Source organism: Dipodomys ordii, unplaced genomic scaffold (assembly GCF_000151885.1).
Source record: "Dipodomys ordii isolate 6190 unplaced genomic scaffold, Dord_2.0 Scaffold97, whole genome shotgun sequence".
NCBI lineage: Eukaryota > Metazoa > Chordata > Mammalia > Rodentia > Heteromyidae > Dipodomys > Dipodomys ordii.
This window is the reverse complement of record NW_012267313.1, coordinates 5417091-5438952: the sequence shown is the minus strand read 5'-3', so window position 1 is coordinate 5438952 and position 21862 is coordinate 5417091. Positions and strand designations below refer to the sequence as shown.

General features: G+C 37.5%; 1 protein-coding gene across 1 annotated transcript in view; it reads right to left on the bottom strand.

Moving 5' to 3' along the window:
- Positions 1-21222, bottom strand: part of Enpp1 (ectonucleotide pyrophosphatase/phosphodiesterase 1) — a 76081-nt gene extending 54859 nt beyond the window's left edge. Inside the window, exons 1-4 of the mRNA XM_013026781.1 lie at positions 21139-21222; positions 6861-6971; positions 4288-4447; positions 3754-4100 (exon numbers count right to left, since the gene is read on the bottom strand). Coding sequence (XP_012882235.1) covers positions 3754-4100; positions 4288-4447; positions 6861-6971; positions 21139-21222 — 702 coding nt within the window. The remainder of the gene's footprint in view (positions 1-3753; positions 4101-4287; positions 4448-6860; positions 6972-21138) is intronic.
- Positions 21223-21862: the final 640 nt, after the last annotated feature.

Here is a 21862-nt window from a genome sequence, read left to right as displayed (position 1 = left end):
TATGGCTAGGCAGATATTAAATTTATAAATCAAAGACTAATATCACTTCCAAGTCTTAGTAAGGGCAGAGTTATCTTGAATACTATTCATGCTAGACTCCAGTGATTACAAAAGAAAAGAAGGGGAACTTACCTCCTCCACCCACTACCAATCTCAGATAAGCAAGACTAACTTCTGCCTCTTAAAAAGAGCTCTTTTTCAATGGAAAGATAATAGCAGTCTTCAGTAACCACTACCCATACACAAAGCCTTTGTCTTATATAGATATATCACCGTTAAGTATAACAGAAAGTCACAAACACAAAAAGAGTATGCTTTAATAATTACTATACATCTAGGTTACTCTTAGCAGATGAGCAGAATGGTTCAATAGTTATATACATATGACCATATAAGATGATGCTAAGTGAAATGAACTCCAAGACATGGACACAAGACGTTTTTCTTTGTTGTTGTTGTTTTTTATGTACTATGTGATTTCTTGTTTCTTTTGAATGTTCTTCCCCCTATGATTATTATCCCGTTGTCACTGTATTTGACGTTGGTACCCCAGTATTGTCTATACATTTATCTGAATTAGGGAAGGGAAGGGGAACAACAGAATGGTGAGACAAAGGACAAGGGAGGAACCAATGCAACAGTGATATTCACAAGACAGTATGTTGGAAATGATCTGTACAACTTGGAGGGGCTGAGGGAGGGAAAGAAGGAGAAAAATGAGAGAAGGGAGTAATAAGTGTGATAACAAATGTACTTATTACCTTAGTTATATAGCTGCAACCCCTCTGTACATCACTTTAACAATAAATTAAATAAATGAAACTTTAAAAAGATTATGCTTTAGAAAAACTAACTGAAAACAAAAAACATTGCTGTGGGGGTGAAAATTACTTGTCAAAATTATAATGGGAACCCAAGATAGGCTCTTTCAAGTAACTCCCCATATCCAACCTGAGGGAAAACTCTATTCTTGAGTTCAAAATTTAATTCTGAAGCCAAGGGAAGGCATCTAGTTTTTTATAAACTGTTATAGTTTGGCTCCTGAATGCCTTGCCAAAAATATATGTTAAAGTCTTAGTATCCAGAGCATCAATATTGGAAAATGGTCAACTTTTTGAAAAGAGGAGCCTTATGAGAGGTCCTTAGGTTGTGGAGGGTGTGTCTTCCACTGAAGGTTCATGGCCTCATTCTCTGTCATGAAGTAAGTGGTTAGCTCAATCACAAATTCCTGGTCATTGCCATCAGATGCTTTCCCCAGAGGCCCAGAGCAATGAGATCCTGATCTTGGAATAAAACTTCCAGAAAGAAGCATGGGATAAATCTTTTTTTTTCATAATAGAATTGCCTACATATTTCATTATAGCAAGGGAAAGCTAACAATCTTACCCACAGAAGCCTATAGAGAACAGTATTTGTTTTACCCTTTGCTGTTCTCCTCAGTCTGGCTCAGGGCCTGTACACAGTGCCTGCACACAAGCATTTCTAAAGCCCAGGGCTAAAATCTTTGGAAAACTTCCTGGTCTTTCCCCAGGATTAACCACCACCCAGGGCAAAGCAAAGGGAGGGTAGGACCTTCTCCATCCATCCTATTTGTTTATCTGTGAATACCTTACTACCATTGTTTAATCAACTCCTCACAAGGCAAGTCCTGTGCTAACCCTCCTGATTAAAACTATGTGGTTGAGGAATGGATGGTGTCCCCTAATCCCAGCCCCAAGAGAAAATCATTCTAACCTATTTCTTTATCTTTACAAAAAGTGTGCAAATGGGCGGGGAAGGTGGCTCAGTGGTAGAGTGCTTGCCTTGCATGAATGAAGCCCTTGGGTTTGATTCCTCAGCACCACATTAACAGAGAAAGCCAGAAGTGGAGCTGTGGTTCAAGTGGTAGAGCACTAGCCTTGAGCTGAAGAGCTGAGAGACAGCACCCAGTCCCAGAGTTCAGGCCCCACGACCACCACCACCACCAACAAAAAAGTGTGCAAATATTTAATATGAAGAAAAAGTCACGTAATTTAAGTTTTTCTCTAGAACTAGACTTGTCCCCAGAGTTCTTGGATAACAACTGTCAAATTTTCATGATTACTTACATTCAATAAAAAAAAAAAATTAGGTAAGAATCCTTTCTAATGCAGTACATGTTACAGAAAAAGATCCCACCTGGTAGGGAAAATATTTATCAGTCTTACTTGAGGAAGTAAGTCCTAGGACCTCCACATTAAATGACTAGAGTTGCAACCTAAGAGTCATCTGTAATGCACTGAATAATAATTTATAAAATGGCCTTTATAATAATGTCATTTGACCAACTACAGCAAATGTCAAGGATGGAAAAGGAGACCTATTATGCCTATCATGGATCTACAAGTAAGTAAGTAGAAAAGACATAACCATTACATTTACTAACAAAAATTAATCAAGACTTAGAGAATAGATATATACATATATATTATATATAACACATGTTTATATATATATATATATATACATTTTACATTGTAGTTTTTACATTGTAGTTTCATACAAATTCAAAGTATAACTATTGAATGCCTTATAGTATGCTAAACTACTGAGAATATGCAATGATATAAAGGCTAAAGTCTAACAAAAGACTGAGTAAACTCTAAACTCTCAGTAGTGTCAGATATGGTAAGAGTGACATATGATACAAAAACATATTTTGGGATGCAAACATCCTGTGGCTTGGGGAACGTATTCTTTGCACCTTAGATTTATTTTTAAGTACTAAGACAATGATAGCCTCTCAAGTCTAGGAATTTTGGTTCCTCAAAGTACTATAATATCTCCATGACACACACAAGATAGCGAAAATGGAAACATTTTCAAAAGAAAGCCTTCAGGGAAGTACTGCTCAGTTATAATTTCTCACAATCTATGAGAAGCCCATGCTTTCTGCACGTTACACTAACATATCATCTTTTCATCTGCTTCCCCACATAGTGCTTCATTCCATCCTCACAATAATCTTGGGTGATGTGCAGGAACGCTTTATGTCCTCATTTTAACAGACAAGAACCGAAATTGGGGAGAACTCGCCAAGGCTCCAGGAGTTAACTAATTAATAACAGCCATGGAAAACTCAACGTTGGTATATTCAGTTCTGTCCACCGAAAATTCAAATTAAAAAGCCACCCTGGCTTTGAAAAAAAAAAAAAGTTGCCTATGGATCCTGCTACTGCCATAACAAAATACCCGAAGAATAACAGGTATTTCTGTTAACAGGAGCTAGTAGCCCAGGGCTAAAAGAGCGGGCAAAGAGTCAAGGATTCCAGTCACATAAGGTGAAGACTGATGGCATTTCTGCTGCAAGGAAATGCCTTCTACACGGAGCCAAACAGAAAAGAAGAGAAAAAAGAACGAAACCTTCTAGCGTTCCTGCGGCTACTGACAACAGCCCTGTGAAACCTCTCCACGGAGGTAAGTTCATCCAAGTCTCCACACAGTTCTGCACGCAGGACTGGAGCCAGGCAAAGAGGCTTGGCCTGCCCAGCACCAACCACCTGCAGCGGTCATTGCACCCCAGATCCTCAGCTTCGAGGGGAAAAGCTGAGACTTCCACAGGCAGAGGCGGAGGTCGGGTGTGGGTCTTCCGCAGCATCGGTAAAAACCAGTGCCAGAGCTCAGAGCAGCCGCGGCGCGCAGCGCCTGGCCAGGCTGCAGGGCAGCACGTGCGGGCCGGGGAGCCCCGCGCCCGCGCTCGGGCCCGCCCTCCGCCCGCCCTCCTCCCCGACCTACCAGGGAGAGCACTTTATAGGTGTTGGGGTCCTTGGCGGTGCGGGCGCGCGCCGCCTTCTCCAGCGGCTCTTCACCCAGATCCAGGGGAGCCAGCAAGGACGCGGCTGCCTGCGGGTCTCCAGGTGCCCCGTGGCTCGGGTCGCGGCCGTTCCCCGCCGGGCCTTCCCCGCCCCGCACGCACCCATCACGTTCCATAGTGGCCCGGGCCCTGGCGCTCGGGTCCCGGAGCGGCGCAGGGCCTTTAAATAGACTCCGCGCCGGCCACGCCCCCCTACACCGCGCAAGGCCACGCCCCCAGCCACGCCTCTGCCCCTCGCGGTCAGACCCTTGGCCGGAGTCCCTCGGTCCTGCGCTCCGAGCGAGGGCCAAGCGACTCAACGCCCCGGATTATTTGGCTTCCTGTCTGATTTTGGGCACTCTTGCGTGTGGGCTATTTTGGGTCCTTTGCGTGGGCGTGTCTTTAACTTCGTTCCCCACCCCCCACCTCCACTCCCCTGCCTTCCCAGCCGGTGCCCAGGCCACCAACCTGCCCACCCCTGCGGGAATCGCCCTGCAGCGCCTGCGGCGCGGGCTGGCCTGCAATTGCAGAGTGTGGTCTGCTGGAGCATGAGATCATGCGGCCCCGAAATAGAGCGGGAGGAGAAGGATGCGGCGGCCCGGCGGCCGCGGCCTCTTCGGGGCGGGAGCCCAGAGCCTAGGCACAGACCTGTGTGGTGCTGGGTGGAAATGCAACTGAACCCTGGGGGGAGGCCACCTGAACCACGTGGAAACCAACCAGAACTGCACCTCACCAAGCCCTGCCACCCATCACTTACTTCTGAGGGGAAATTCAACCTTAAAACGCGCAGGCTTGCACCCACACACCTATCAAAGATGCCTCGTTCTCCATGTTTTTGTTTGGTTTCTGGGGCTTGTCAGTTCTGCTGTCTTCTCTTGTTTAGTTGTGATTGTAGACTGTGTATCAACGCCGGGAGGATCCCTGTTTCCCGGAATCGCTGTTGCTCTCTCCTGAGGTTGGTACTATTACTTGGTTAACAGTATCAACAGTTGTCTGTTAGGCTTTATTTGTAAACATAGCATGAACAGTTCTAGTTCTCGATTTGTTGTAGTTGTTGTTGTTTGTTTGTTTGGGAGTTTTTTGGTGCCAATACTAGGGCTTGAATTCAGGAACTCGCTAATACCCCTGAGTTTTTTTTGTTCAAGGCTATTGCTCTACTACTTGAGCCACAACTCCACTCCTGCCTTATTGGTGACTTGTGAGTTTCACAGACTTTCTTGCGCAGGCTGGCTTCGAACTTCTATTCTCAGATTTCAGCCTTGTGGTTAGTTAGGATTGTAAGTGTCAGCCACCTGCGCCAGGCTTCTCGCAGTTTGTTGTTGTTTTGTTTTTGTTTGTTTCCTTGTGGATTCTACAACTTCTATATTTCCTGGCTCATCAGTTAGGAGACAGACTCGTGGGCAGAGTTTTTCCTATGGGGAAAACACAATAACTATGAACTACTTCACGGACAAGGACATTAATACAACCCCAACAAAAACTGACTTTCTATTCATTTTAACTACACAGATGTTTGGCAGGTGTAAATGAGGTTGCCCATTTAAAATATTCATTCACACATGTATTTACTTAATAATAAGTCATTCCATCTTTTGACTTCCAACTATGCACATTATATCAAAGGTGAATAAAAATGTATCTTTCCCTCAGGTGGTCTCAGTCAGTTAAAGTGGAAGATAGAAATAACAGGAAAACATAAACTTAAAACCTAAATCACACATGCAAAATATGGTCACTCATAGGATATTATGAAAGATTAGTAGAGGGAAGAAAAAGCCAACAAAGCATTTTTGGACTTTCTTACTGTTATTGACTTTGAGTCAGCATGCAAACTACACACCAGCAACAGGATTTCACTATTTGACAGCCACACACATTTATTGCCACAAACTTGGCTCCAACTTTTTCTTTGACTGCTTCCAGAAATCAGATTCAAGGACAAAAGTTTACTCTGATGAAATTGGTCAAATGAGTGTCAAAACTTGTAAAAGCTCAACATAGACTTTACAAAGTGGCCTTGAAGCTCGTGAAACAAAGTAAGAATGTTTTCTTTGTACCAGGGTAAGGAAAGACAAAAAGGACTTCACCCGCTAGAAAAGTTAGTCAAATCTGCAAGGCCACAAATATCTCCAACATCTAGGGACCGGTGAGAACTGTAAATGAGTTAGGCTGCCCCTGAAAGACATGGCAAAGAGTGAACAAGTTGCTCTGCTAATAAAAGGGGCCTGACTCATTCCTAGCTACTCAGGAGGCTGAAAACTGAGGATCCAGGTTCAAAACCAGTCTAGGCAGAAAAATCCATGTAAAACTCTTATCTCCAATTAACCAGCAAAAAGCTGGAAGTGGAGGTGCGCTCAAATGACAGAGCATCAGCCTTGGATCAAAAAAGCCAAATGAGAGATTGAGGTCCTGAGTTCAAGCCTCAACACAACTCCCCACTCCCCAAAAAGAGTAGCAGCATTTATTCAGCAGGATTGTGTACCACACATGGACAGGATTTTCAAAAGAATCTGGAGAATTTTGTGGGTTATCCAGATGGCAAAACATTGCCTAAAATTCAGGAAAACAATTTCCTTAAACACTTGAAAGGCCAAACAAAATGTAACACATCTGCCAGGCCGACCTGGGAGAGAGTCCACAGGGATGTGGCTTCTGCCTATGACCATGCCTTACTCCACCGGTTGGGACTTTTGTGGGCAATTATAAATGCCCAATTAAAATTCTAAAATCAGAAGGAGGGAAGCAGGTCCAGTAGACTGCTCATAGGATCGAGCCATAGACTTTACAATGCCTTGGATCAAGTCTTGCTTAAGTTAAATGGGCAGAGGGATACTCTGCTTTAAGGACCAAAAACTCTAATTTAGAACAGAAAAGATGATCATTTAAGATTCTAGTGAGATTCCTTGCATTTTTTTTTTTTAGTAAAGCTTGGGATGTTTGAACATTTCTCCCTTGGTATCTGAAATGGTAGATGTTGATGAGGCCAAAGTACCAAACAAAAACAATTTATGTGTATTGAACTGTATCTTCACAAGGTGGAGGAAAAAACCCTTAGCTTTTCAAAACTACACTTGGCTGTAATGCGTTTAGCAGCTGTTCTTGTACTTTTCCTCAGCTTTCTCCACCTCACTAGTATAACACCAAAGTCATCTAGCCAAATCTAAAAAGAGAAAACCACAGAGCTCTTTAATCTTTATAAGACCCAGAAAAAATATTTCCATGTTTATTTTTAATTTTTTTAAACTTGTTTTTCAAGGTTAGTCCTCCACCACTTGAGCCACAGCTGCACTTCCATCTTTTTGGTGGTTAATTGGAGATAAGAATTTCAGAGACTTTCTGATACAGGCTGGCTTCAAACTGTGATGCTTGGATCTCAGCTTCCTGAGTAGCTAGGATTATAAGCATGAGCCACCAACTTCAGACTGAAAAAATATTTTTAAAATATTGTTTCTAAATGCTAGTACCCATCAAAATAATCTTTTTAAAGTGTGGTCTTTACATACTCACACATTGGTCCACACTTCCCTAACTGTATCTAAAATTTGCAATTTATTCTTTGTATAGTGAAATCATCTAATTGCAGCCCCAGAAAAGAGAACAAAACCATTTTAATTTTTAAATAAATTATTACTGGTTTATACAACATCTCTAGGAGGAAATGTATATATCAAGGTGGCAAAACTACATACCTGCTTCCCTAGGATGGTGGAGAGATGCTCAGGAGTGGCAGACACTGGAAACACGGGAAATTATTTCCCTAGCTAAAGGTGGCTGTTATCCAATACCTCACTTTTGGGTTGTATATATTCTCTGCCATCAGTTCTCTCTTACATCTGTACTTCAAACAAAACCTAGGGTTGCCAAATAATCTTAACAATATCAAAAGTGATCTAAACTTCCATTTATTTAGATCAACCTTTGTTTTATTTAATAGTATATTTAATTCTCTCTTAAGTGGTCCTTGTTTCTTTTGTCTAATGTGCTCATAAACACATTTTATGGTATTATGAATTAAATTACTTTCTTAATTTCATATTCAATTTGTTCATTGAAAGTATACAGCAATATAATTAGTTTGGTTTACTTACTTCGTATTGTGGGACCTTGCTAAACTTATTGGTTAGTTCTAATAGTCTAATAAATTCCTTAGAATTTATTTAATATGAGAACCTAAAGCTATAAATTTTCCTCTAGAATTTAACATATATACAATGCATTAAATACACATATGTATTTATACTATATAAACAATGTATTTAATGAATGTTATGAAGAATATTGTCAAATTTTATTTGTATTTTGAGAGATTTGCTTATCTCTTCACATTTCCATAATTGGAAATCCATCACAGATTTGTACATATGTGATAAAAATGGATATTTGTTCTGATTTTTAATAGTTTGCAACTGAGTCAAAAATATCATGGGGGCCAAAAAATGCACCTGTAGAAGTGATTGATTCTTACCTGCAACTTATTGAAAATATTATTGCAATTTATTATATACTTTGTTATAAGTTTGTCTGCAAAACAATGAAATTGTCCCTGAGTTTTCATTTTTAATTTTATCTCTAGATTCCCTGTCTATGTCAATGTATATTCTGCAAAGGCTAAATCACCTTACTGCCATCCTTTCTTTAGAGTAACTCAGTGATTGGGTACTACAGCCAAATGTGTATTAAAGTCAGTTAGGGTTTGAGATGATTAGGAAAGGACTGGTTTCTTTGTGTATAATTGCTGTGTTGTTCTAGGACTATGAAGGTTTCATACTACATAACAAATGTCCACTAGAATCGCTTGGGCTCCTAATTTATCATTGTACTCTGAATTATCATGAAGTCTTCACCTGAGACAAGAAATTGCTACATGTTGCTTTGGAACAGTTATATCTCTCACAATACTTACATCTGTTTTAAAACGACAGTCAAACATTTGTGAGGAAATTTTTACAATCTTTCTAGCTTTGGAAATATACAGTTCATTCTTGTTTATGTAAACTCACCTTGTTGTACAGTAGCACACCAGAATTTCTTAAACCTATCTCTGTGTAACTTAGTACTAGTTGCTAACCTTTCCCTATCATTCTTTCTCCACATTCTCCCCTGACTTTGATAATCACCAATCTGTTGTGAAATTCTATAAAATCAGTACTTTTACATTTTACATAAGTGAGATTATGTGGTACTTGTCTTCTGTTCCTGACTTATCTCACTTAACACAATAATCTCCAGTTCCATCTATGCTGTCAGAGAGGCGTTTTTTGTTGTTGTTGTTGGTTGGTTGGTTGGTTTTTTGGTGGGTTGTGGGGCTTGAACTCTGGGCCTGGGCACTGTCCCTAAGCTCTTCTGCTCACAAGAGAAGCACTCTACCATTTGAGCCATAGCAGTCTCACAGACTGCCTGGTCTGGCTTTAAACTGCGATCCTCAGATCTCAGCCTCCTGAATAGCTCGGATTATAGGTGTGAGCCACTGGCACCCGGCTCTCATTCTCTTTTTAATGGCTGAATAGTATTCAACCATATATATATATATATATATATATATATATATATATATATGAATCACATTTTCTTTATCTGTTCAGTAGTTAATAGACACCTAATATGTTTCCATTTCTTGCTTCATTAAATGATGTGTCTTTAACATACTGATTTTATCTTGCCTAGATATATATTCAACAGCAGTATTACTGGATTGTATTTTTAGTTTTTTCAGTAATCTTTATATTATAGTTCTTGCAGTAATTCTTACAATGTTTTTTGTAATTGCTGTTCTAATTTACTTTGCTGTTATAATGTGCAAGGATTCCATTTTCTTCATTTCCTTCCCAGCACTTGATAGCTTTGGTTGACACAGATGGTCTTCATCGTGTTGAGGTATGTCTTTTACACATAATTTATTCAGAATTTTATCAGGAAAAATATTTAACTTTATCCCATGCCTTTTCTGCACTTATTGATATCATTACTTTCTTGTTATATTCTGCTAATGTAGTGTATCATGCTAGTTGATTTGTGTATGTTGGTTCATCCTGAAAGGGAATCACACCTGATGTTTGTGAACACTATTTTAAATATACGATTATATCTGATTGGCTAGTATTTTCCTGAGGACTTTTATATCTATATTAGTATATTGAGCTGCAGTTTTCTTTTTTCTTTCTTTTTCTCTCTCCTTAGCTTGTTTTGATATCAGGGCAATAATGGCCTCATACAATGGACTTAAAGAACTCTTTTCTCTTTGTTGTTGTTTTTTCCAAATATCGGTTTAAATATTTAGTAGATTTTAGCAATGAAGCCAACTACTCTTGTACTTTGTGCTATCTTAATATCTTAATCTTATAATAATATTTAATTTGTAAGCTCTTTAAAAACTCTTTAATTGCTGCTTCGTAGAAATGAACAGGCATGGAGCTAATAAAATGTTCAGAATAGTTTCCTTACTAGTAATACAAAATTCACAATGAAGGGAACAAACTCATGAAAGACAAGGATAGTGAATCACAGCTCTCAGCCAGGTGCTGGTGACTCACTCCTGTAATCCTAGCTACTCAGGAGCCTGAGCTCTGAGGATCATGGCAAAGCTAATAGCAACAGGAAACTCTGTGGGACTCTTAACTCCAATTAACTACTAGAAAACCAGAAGTGGCACTGTGGCTTACAGTGATAGAGCATTAGCCTTGAGCAAAAAGAGCTCAGAGACAGCACCCAGGCTCCGGGTTCAAGCTCCATGACTACTACCACCACCGACAAAAACAGCTCTTTCAAGAATTCCCTAAATTAATGTTAGAAGAATAACATTAGCATGGTTCAGGGAGAAATACAATGAACACCAAATACAGTTTATGGAGATAAAAATGCTTATAAGAAAAACACATAGAGTGTGTTTAAGAATATTAAGGAATAGCAGATGTAAAAGCAGGGCGAATGAGGACAGCATAGGAGAAAGTATCCAAGACAAACACATGTGGAAAAGTAAGTAAAGACATTTACAGAACATCAGGGGCCTGAGGAACATACAACTAGCACACATACTCTACCATTCTAAAAATGGAGTAAACTTTTTTTAATGAAGAAAATACAGCAAAAATCTCCAATTTAAAGAAACCTATAAACCCAGGTTCCAGAACTTAGACAAATGCCAAGCTGAATAGACATCAAAGGAAAGACAAAGTATAGAGAACAAAGACACACCATTATCCAACTGCTGAATATTCGGGTTTTTTAAAAAAAAGTCTTTAAAATAGGCAGAAGAAAACTAAGGCAAATTGCAGAAAGGAGAAAAGATGAGAGTTACAGCAGAATTCCTGTCAGAATATATGCTAACCAGTAAACAATGGAGCAATGTCTTTCAAGTACGGGAAGAGACAACACTTGTGAAAATTGAGTTCTTTACTTTGAGAAATGCCTTTGGAAGAAAGAGGCAAAATGAAGACATATAAATGATGACACACAAAGCACAGAGAAGTTCCCTACAGAAAATATTACAGGAGATTCTTTGAGCAGAAAAAAATGACATCAGACTAAAATTCAAATCTTCATATACAAAAAAAAAGAAATTATAAATGAATGTGTAAAGACATGTATCTCATTTTTAATCTCATAATATGATGCATTTGTGTATTACCAGTGACAGTTAAAGGATTTATAACACATATAGGAATGAAAGACATGAGGATAGCACACAGGATGAGAAGGTACAACAGAAATGCTTCTTTAGGTAAAGCAGTGTAAAATTACTAGAGGACAGCTATGGTGTAAACCTAAGTCAACCACTAAGTCAAAACAAAACAAAGAGCTAATAACTATTAATGAAGACTAAATGAAGTCATAACTGTTCAAATTAATTTAAATGATGGAGTGAAAAAGGAGAAATGAAGCAACAACAATAAACATATGGGCAAATAGAAAATATACAATTGTATCATAGATTAAAGAACAATTAAAACATGTATTAATACACCTCCTTTTTTTTTTTTTGTTGGTTGTGGGGCTTGAACTTAAGGCCTGGGCATTATCCCTAAGCTTTTCTGCTCAAGTCTAATGCTCTGCCATTTTGAGCTACAACACCATTTCATTTTCTGGTGGTTAATTGGATATAAGAGTCTCATGGGACTTTCCTGCCTAGGCTGGCTTTGAACAGCATTCTTCAAATCTGAGCCTTCTGAATAGCTAGGATTATAGATATGAGCCACCAGATCCTGGCCAAAACCCCTCCAATTTAAAAGATTTCTTGAACAAGAATCCAAGACTTAGCTACTTGATATGAACAAGATACCACTCCAAATATAAAGACAGGGAGGATAAAAAACAAAATTAATAAAATATACTATGCAAATATTTATCAGCTGAAAGACATTTTAGCTATGATAATATTTCTTAGTGATCAAAAAGATTACCAAAGCTAAAGGACATTTTATTATAACAAAGCAGGCAGTTCATCAGAAACAATAATTCCAAATGTGAATGTACCTAATAACAACACATGAAGCAAACCTTTTAAAACTAAAAGCAAAAATAGGCAAATATACAATAGTACTTGGAAATTTTTAACATTTCTATTTAGTAGTTGTTAGAACCAATAGAAAACCAGCAAGGATGTAAAAGAATTAAACACTAACATCAATCAAACTGACTTAACTGGCATACATTGAAAATTCCACCTAACAACAACCAAATACATGGTTTGTTTTCCCCAGATCTACATAGCAACAAAAAACATAGGGGCTTTAAGAAAACTGGAATCATACAAAGTATATTTATTGTCTACAACAAACTTAAACTAAAATATAAAAAAGAACCCAAATCCCAGATATTTAGAAATTAAATGACATTTCTAAATAACTGAAGTCTAAAAGAACTCAAAATATTTTAACATTAAAAAACACAATTATCAAGATTTACAATATATTGCTAAACTGAGAGGAAAATTTAAAAGAGTATATATATAGAGAGATATATAGATAGATATATATACTCTTTTATATATATATCTATATATATATATACAAAAGAAGTCTCAAATTTATTCAAACGTGAATGCATTAAACTCAGCTGACTGAAAGGAAGAAAAGAATAAACAGGACAACAGAAAACAATGAAATGTAAAACCAAAAAATGGAGAAAATCAATGACATTAAAAGGTGTTTATTTAAAACATTGTAAATCTGTAATCCGACATACGACTGAACAAACAAAGAAATGATCAATTCCTACCTTTGTTGGTTGGGAACTAACAAATGACAGAAGTACTACACTTACTAGAAACAAGGAAGGAATAAGATAATATAAATTATTTGCTGGCGCCAGGGTGAAAGAAAGAGATTGACTCTAGATGATCATAGAGAGAGTTTTGGGACATGCTCCCCATCTGTGGTTTCAGGCAATTCCTGGTCTTCCTTGCTTTGCAGCTGCATAATTACAACTTCCATCTTCACACGCCTTTCCTTTGTGTCCTCATACAGCCTTCCCCTGTGTGTGTCTTCTCTGTGTCTCTGTGACCAAAATTCCCTCATTTTATACAATGCCACTCATCGCACTAGAACCCAGCCCAATGCTGCATAATCTCTCCAACTTAACCCTTCCCACTTCCAAAAACACAGTTTTCAAAGGCCATATTCACATATACCTATGATTGTCTCTTCCAAATATCACTTTGGGGACTCCGCTAAGAGTGTAACAACTTCACACATCATGAGGTTAAGTTGTGATGAATGTGACAGGCTGAGAGAAAAAGAAATGGATTGTGACTTTTAAAAAGTACCAGGATTAGAGGAAAGGAAAGAAGGATGAGAGGGTGTCTCTGTCTAGAAGCAAAGATAAAGATTTCAGAAATACCAGAACATTGAACAGCAGAGCTAAATATTTTAAAAAATTATTCCATATAACATATACCCCAATAACCCTGATTCTCAAAAATTAAATAGAAAAATAGAACAAATCAGAGTTTCTGATTAGAGGTGATAGTTCTAACATATGCATTTATTTTCCCTATCTTGAAAAAAGCACGCTTAAACAACAGGGGAAAAAAAAGGTTGTAAAGATGAAAATCCACAAAGACAGAAAAAAAATTGGAAAAGGGAGACCAAGAATAACACAATATTATTAGAGTGGAAAATTGGAACATAGAGGAACTTGCTGGAAGTCTGTTTAAGTCATTAGAGAATCAGATCTCCCTGATGCAACATAGTCTTTTCACCAGAATACTGATTTTTTTAATACGTTTTTACTGTTATTATGAAGGTAATGTACAGAGGGGTTACTGTTACAGAAGTCAGGCAGAAAGTACATTTCTTTTTGGACAATGTCACCCCTTCCCTAGATCTCTCCAAGTTTTTCCTGTAGTCACTCACAAGTTGTATAATTGATTTTCAACATAGTGTCTAGTGAGTACCACACTGCATTTGTTCACCCTTTGTCCCTCCATTTCTATGCCCCCCTTACCTTCCCAAAGACAGATAAATGAACAAATAAGACAAAAGAAAAAGAAAACAAAAGCAGCAACAAAGAATAGAACCTCTTGTTTCCATTTCCTAGAGTTCATATCCATTAAGATTATTTTATATGATCACATGCACCTAGGTCTTGAGGCTTTATTGTGTTCTCCTAAGAATATCCTCCTTCGGTCTCACTCACTGTATATGAATATCTAGAGACCTGTATAATTTATGTCCCAGTATATTTTTTTTAGCCATCCAGTGTGTTTACTTGTAGAATTATATGCACATTCTAGCTACCACAAGTGAGGGAAATCATGCAACCTATATTTCTTATTTCATTTAATACAATTTTTTTTCCAAGCCTTTCCATCAGAATACTGATGATTTCTTTTGTGGTGAAAGTAAAATAGTAACTTTAGTCTGTAGGACTCCAGAAGAGAGACAAGAAATGTCCATACTAATATATTTAATTGGTTGTTTATAATTACCAAATTCATTATTACCTAATGACTGATATTACATGAAAACTTTTTAATACATACTTACTAATTACCTATGGCATACCAAGGACTGTATTAGAAACACTGGAGATTGAAAAACAGGAATGTTTTATCCTCATAAGAAACTTCTAGCCTAGTGTGGCAGACACATGCCCATATGTGTATATGCATAGATAAACCCATATATGCATATATACATATATACACATATATTCACATATATACATATATAAGTATATGTATATGATGCAGCATGTATAAAATATATATTCTATAGAAAATATATACTATACTATATATTATCTATTTACATATTACATATAATATGTAACATATTATATATTTACATATGCATTATATATAATATATAGTATATAATATTATATAAATATATATATATATTAGAGTCATAGGAAGGCGAGCCCCAAAGTGAAGACCATTGTCTTGAAGAGTATCCATGCTTATAGTCCCTGTGGCTCACTGTAGTAAACTCTCACACTGACAGCCACTGGCAGGGCAGCACACATATGCAGAGACATGATCTTGTCCCTATATTCATGACTGTTTTAAGCAGAGTGGGATGTCTTACAGATCCGGCCAGTCCAATGACTCAGTTGTGACTGAAGTTTTCTCTGGCTTGAGCTATGAGTAGAAGTAGCTTGAAGATAAATGGAGATAAAAGGGGCTGAAGAAGACTATACTGGACTGAGTCAACCGAGAAATCTAGTATAAACAGGAAATGAAAATAAAATAGACACTTGTGAGAAGCAGAACTGGAGAGAGGTAGCAAATGATAAGACTTTCAGTGCTTTAGGGCAGTGCCTGCAAGGCTGAGCTCTCCCTCGCTTACTGTCATGGATTTTTGCCCATTTCTTAATTCTTAAAACAATGCCCCTACATTTTGCCATGAACTAACTTACCTGTGTTTTTTCCTTCCACACCAAAAAATCTTGACTAAGGGCTGGGAAGGTGGCTCAGTGGGAGAATGCTTGCCTTGAATGCATGGGTTCAATTCTTCAGCACCACATAAGCAGAAAAAGCTGGAAGTGGCGCTTTGGCTCAAGTGGTAGAGTGCTAGCTTTGAGCTGAAGAGCTGGGACAGCACCCAGGCCCAGAGTTCAGGGCCCAAGACTGATACACACACACACACACACACACACACAATTTTTTTTTACTAGAATGGGATTATGGAGTACTTTCAAAAGGAACTGAGGTTTGAACAAACTTTGGAGGATCATCAAGAATTAGGCAAAGACTAAGAGGGCTAATGCCTAAGAACTCACAAGTTTTAGAGAGTATGACTTCTTCTAAGAACTTCAGTGGCAACAGTTACGTACATGTGAAGCTAGACAGAGAGAGGGTCTGGACATGCAGCAGACCCTATGTATTGAATGAATGAGGCAATAGAGTGAACTTTTGATCAGTCTATATCTTGAAAAATGCCTTTCTGCTACTCAATAAAAGATAGGATTTCCAGAAAGTCTGACAACGTAATGAAAAGATAAGATGTATTGTGATATTCTGGTTCCAAAAGAAGATTTACAGGAGTGGTGCTTTGTGTAAATATTCTGTGTGTAAATATTCTGTAAATATTCTGAGAATTATTTCAATGTGTTGAAAAATCTTTCAATATATTTTCATTATTGATGAGTTGTAAGTAAATTCATCTAAAAAATATAAAGTGAATGGAATATTTGTAAGAATATAATGAATAATTATTCACTGCACACTTTTTCATCCATCTAAAAATCAAGCAATTCAGAATTGTCATTATAAAAAAACTAAGGAAGCCAGGTGCCAGTGGCTCACACCTGTAATCCTAGCTACTCAGGAGGCTGAGATCTGAGGATCACGGTTCAAAGCCAGCCCAGGTAGGAAAGTCTGAGAGACTCTTATCTCCAATAAATCACTAGAAAATCGGAAGTGGCGCTGTGGCTCCAGCGGTAGAGTGCTTGCCTTGAGCTGAAGAGCACTGGGACAGTGCCCAGGCCCAGGGTTCAAGCCCCGAGACTGACAAAAAAAAAATATACGCACAAAAAAACTAAGGATTAAAACTAAAATTGATTGTATTATAATGGGAAACCACTATGTCCAGAAACTTCTCATATTTATATATAATTATGCACTTACAACAGAAGTCTTAAAATCATTAAAATAAGAAATTGGAAAATGTGTAATTAATATTGATTGTTCTAGCTAAAATATTTTGTGTTTGGGAACAGCCTGAATAAATAAAATGTATACTAAAAATGTTTTACTGTTTCAAGGCAAATAAATAATTTTAATATATAATTACTAGGGAAAATTTATGAAAATTATTGCATATTGTTCCTATATAAAGCTTCACATTATTCTTTTTAAAGATTTATTATATTTAAGTAGTTAAGGGATTTCAATTCAACCTATTAATTTATCAGTACAATGAATTTTTATCAGTATCACCCTTCTATTGTTACATTATACTTTATTAATACATATGTATTTCTTTCTTTATACATCTGACACTTAACTATAGGAAAACAGAGGTAATTGTTTCTGGAATCATAGCCACATCAACAAACTTAAGTTCTCAGCAAATACATCTGTTCTAGAATGGAAACTAATGATGTTGATAACTGACGTTTTGGAGGGGCTGGTTATGATACTGTAAAATTCAGTCATTCATTTTTTCACTTCTCTGTTTTCATTCATTTCTTAATTCATTTATTCACCAAGTATTAATTGAGTCTTTATTAGAACCCACAAAGTACTCTAAGCTGGGGATATGACTGAGAGAATATCAACCTCTATCAGGAATTTATAGTATGATGAAAGAGCTAGATATTAAATACAGAAAAATTATAGTTAAAAAAATTCAATTGTCCCTCTAGTGAAATAGTGCAAAGGCCTAGGAAAGCCTATGCCTGGAATATCTGAATCAATCTGCTGCGGGGATGTGGTCAAAGAAGTGATGCTTGAACTGAGATGTGAGTAAAGTGGAAATAAGACCTCAGATTCAAATAATTTTGAAATATGCCTTTTGTTTATACAAGAATTGCATAGAGGAGAAAATGAGACAGACTAATCATGAGTCTTTTCATAGCCAACATGTCAGGGCTTCATTTTATACACATTAACAATTCAAGATGTCCCCAACATTGCCAGAAATTAACTTTGGAAATCAGAGAGGAAGGTGGTATTTTTTTAACTTATCAATACGCAAAATTCCAAGGGCAGAGTTAGCTATATGCATTTTAAGTATAGAGAAGCAGAATTTCCAGAAAAAAAAAGTCTACATTAAAAAACAGACTTCAGTCTATTTAAAATAGACAAGTCTAAATTCAAGTACAGGTTTTTTTATGGTTGACAATAGGATTATATCCTGATAAAACCATTGTGCACTGAAAATATTGTAAGTCAAATGCACTTGAGATAGCGAACATACCAAAGTTTAGTGTAGTCTGCCTTAACCCTGCTCACAACACTTATAATTGGGAAAATTTACTAAGAGAAGGTCTATTTTAGAATAAAATGTTGGATAGCTTATGTAATTTATTGTCTACTACACTATAAAGAAAAAGAGTGTGGGCAGGATTCTTACTGAGAGCATTTTGCTCTCATACCATTGTGAACTCAAAAACTTATAAGTTAAAGAATTATAAATGGAATATTCCAGACATACAATATGGAACTGTATATTCTAAATATGATTGAAAGAGTTCTAAATCTTTTAAAGAAAAAAAATGGATTTTGTAGAGGAGTCTATTTTTAAACGTGTATTGTAAAATCAAAAAGAGTCATAGTAAGAAAATTTATGCACTTGATAGCAAGAAGAGCAAGTCACAGAATATTGAAGAAGAAAATCCTAAAGAATCTCTTTGTTTGGGGAACTCTGTAAGTAGCAAGTGCCCTGTTGTAGCTTGTCACAGGAAATTGTATGTCTTGTGCTTTTTCTCCTCAGTCATACAAAGCTGAACTGGCAAAACATTTTATAGAAATGAATGCTTAGCAAACTGGGGTGGGGGTGGGTGGAGAAGGGAATGTAGCATCAAGATTCATTTGGTAATTTTTGTACTTTGTTCAGAACAGAAACACTTGACCCTAAAGGTAAGAAATTGTAACATGCATCAGTATTCTACCTTTATAAATTATTTTGTGTCTTTCAAAACAGAAAATGGGGAGTCTGTAGGTAAAAATATTAGACAGGGGCTCCCTAGCTCAGAGCCCATGCTGCCATGAGATATGAATGGCAGACAGCTCTCTGGAGTACTCTTTGTGTAAGAATGGTGAAGTAATCACAAGCCATAAGTAAAGGGAGTTTAAGAAAACATTGAAGCATGCTCTTCCACAGTAAGCCGTACTGGTGACAGACCAGCCTGACCAGAAGTTGTGAGAGAGTGAATCTCCTTTATGAAGCAAAGGTTAAAACAGTGATGATTCAAAGAATCACTGATGGAAACAACCGTAGGTGCCTCAGCCACATTGGCATGTGATTTATTATATTGAAAACAAAAATTAATGGTGAGGCATAAAATGTTATCCCATTTGGGATATGTTAGGACTGAATTATGGGATTGAAGACTCGCTGCTTGGGAGGACCTCACCAGTGTTGACAATAGCAACAGCTACTTTGGTAGGGTGCTATGCTATTTATCATCCCTATGGGTGGGAAATAGATCATCATTTCTACTTAGACCTTTGCATATACTGTAGTTCCCATATACGTGACTACATTTGCCAGATGCATATTTACAAGTGGACATGTTGATCACGACTTTAATTTGTAAAGGTCTTTGAAAATGGTACTCTATTCAGGTTAAGCAAATTTGTTCTTCCACAAGCAGTATATGAAGGCTCCTATCCCATCCTTTCCACTTCTCAAGACAATCAAAATAGTTGTGATATGTGGGCATTCTGCTTTATCCTAGATACTATCCTAAATGGATTATCAGCTTATCAACTTACTTCATTGTCACAAAATGTGAATAATGCAACATAATAGAGAAATCAAATGTGCTTAAAGTGGTGTACTTAACCTGGCAGGCTTTGAAGTCCAGCGTTTATATTATTTAATCCCATGTTCCATGCTTCAGAGTTTCATTCCTGCCTGATTGATGGGCATTGTAGAGTGTACTGGTATTTCTCAGTATTTAGACTGACTTTCTTTCTTTCTCTTTCTTTCTTTCTATCTTCTTTCTTTTTTTTCTTTCTTTCTCTCTTTCTCTCTTCCTTCCTTCCTTTCTTTCTTTCTGTCTTCCTTCCTTTCTTTCTGTCTTCCTTCCTTCCTTCCTTCCTTCCTTCCTTTCTTTCTTTCTTTCTTTCTTTCTTTCTTTCTTTCTTTCTTTTTCTTTCTTCCTTTCGTCAGTTGTGGGTCTTGAATGCTCTACCACTTGAGCCATAGCGCCATTCCAGTTTTCTGGTGGTTAATTGGAGATAAGAATCTCACAGACTTCCCTGCCTGGGCGGGCTTTGAACTGTGATCCTCAGATCTCAACCTCCTGAGTAGCTAGGATTACAGGAGTGAGCCACTGGCCAGGTGGGGGGGGGGGGAAGAGGAGCTGAGAAGACCGACTTTCTTTATATAACAGTTTATAACTGTGTTTCTATGAATTCTTTTTCTGTTGGATTGTTGGCCATTTTCACACTGACTTGTCATATAGTCAAGATCTTTTGAATTAAGAGGTTTTCTCACAAGTGTTGTTCCCCACCCCACCCAAAGCAATATATTATTATTTTTGTGTGTGGTCATGTTTTTATTTTTATTTTACATTTTGGTGTTTTTCCCCATTACATTTAAAAATGTTCATTTAAAATCATTTTCAGTTTAATTCCCGAGTGATATCCTAATTACTATTAAACATTTTATTTAAAAATTTTATTTTAGTATGAGAGAATAGATTTGTTTTCTTCTCTTTGGCCTTTCTGACTACAGTTGAACTAACTTTTTTCTCAATTTCCATTAAGGACCTAAAGAAGCAGTCACTGCTTACTGTCATAAAAATAAAAATAAAAACTAACTGCAATTGGGACTATTATCTCTGATTTATCTGATTCATGCAGGGCCAGTATATCTCATTTGCCAGTCAATGAGAGGATATAGAAGAGGCTCCCACCCAGACATCCTTTGAATCTTTAAGAGTGGCATTCCTTTCTCCTGTTTCTTTGGAAGATGAAGTTGTTTTAAGCATGTTATTCACAGCCTCGGAGGCTTTTGGCTGGCCTTCTCACTGTGTGATAGCTTTTGTTGCACAAGCCAAGGAATCCAAATGAGCATCAGGACAACAACTACAGATGAACATTCCTGTGATACCTTCAGAGACTAGGGAACTGAACAATTCATTGGTCCACAGATCCCATGTGAGCCAAAGTTGAGCCAAGACTCCACTTACTGCTTGGTCACACATGCCCCTACTCGACCATACAGATCCCGATCAGCTTTCAGAGTCCTGGCTCTCCATATCAACACAGGAGCAGCAGTTCTCAGAGAGCCAAGCATATTTTCCAACAGAATTACTTGAGTTACTACATTTGTAACTTGAGTTACTATCTTCAAATATAATTACTTGAGTAAGTGGCTGCAGATTTATTTGAAAAAATAATTGACAGGAAACACTAACATATCCATTATACTAATGCACCTCCATGGAGACCCAGCCTCTCCTGTGTCTGTGAGTCACAATTCTGAAAACGGAGTTAAGTCTGGAAATTGCCCTATAGGTTGTGACATTGGATCAAGACATCTGCATTCATCCAACTGATTATTCATGCTGATTTCCTTTATAGATCCAACAATGCCTCTACTATCTACACAGCTATTTTGTTCCAGAACACCATGCTCATCAATCATCTTCATTGTTCTCAATAGCTGAGGCGCATCTAGTTGCCAGACCTAGTGTTGCTCATTATGATAATTGAACCCACCTTGCACCTGAAGACTTAATCTACCAGCTGGTTTCCATGGTTAGAGTTGGGGAGTAGAGTAGGAGCATGGTATAGGAGCCCAATTTAGGTAAAACTTCTCCTGTTCTTAAGCCTGGCCTCCAAGAAAGAACACTACTGAGTTCTGCTGGTGTACCTTCACCAGAACATACCTCTCCTGGGATAGCTCATAGATTATAGCTAGACTGTCTGGCCTT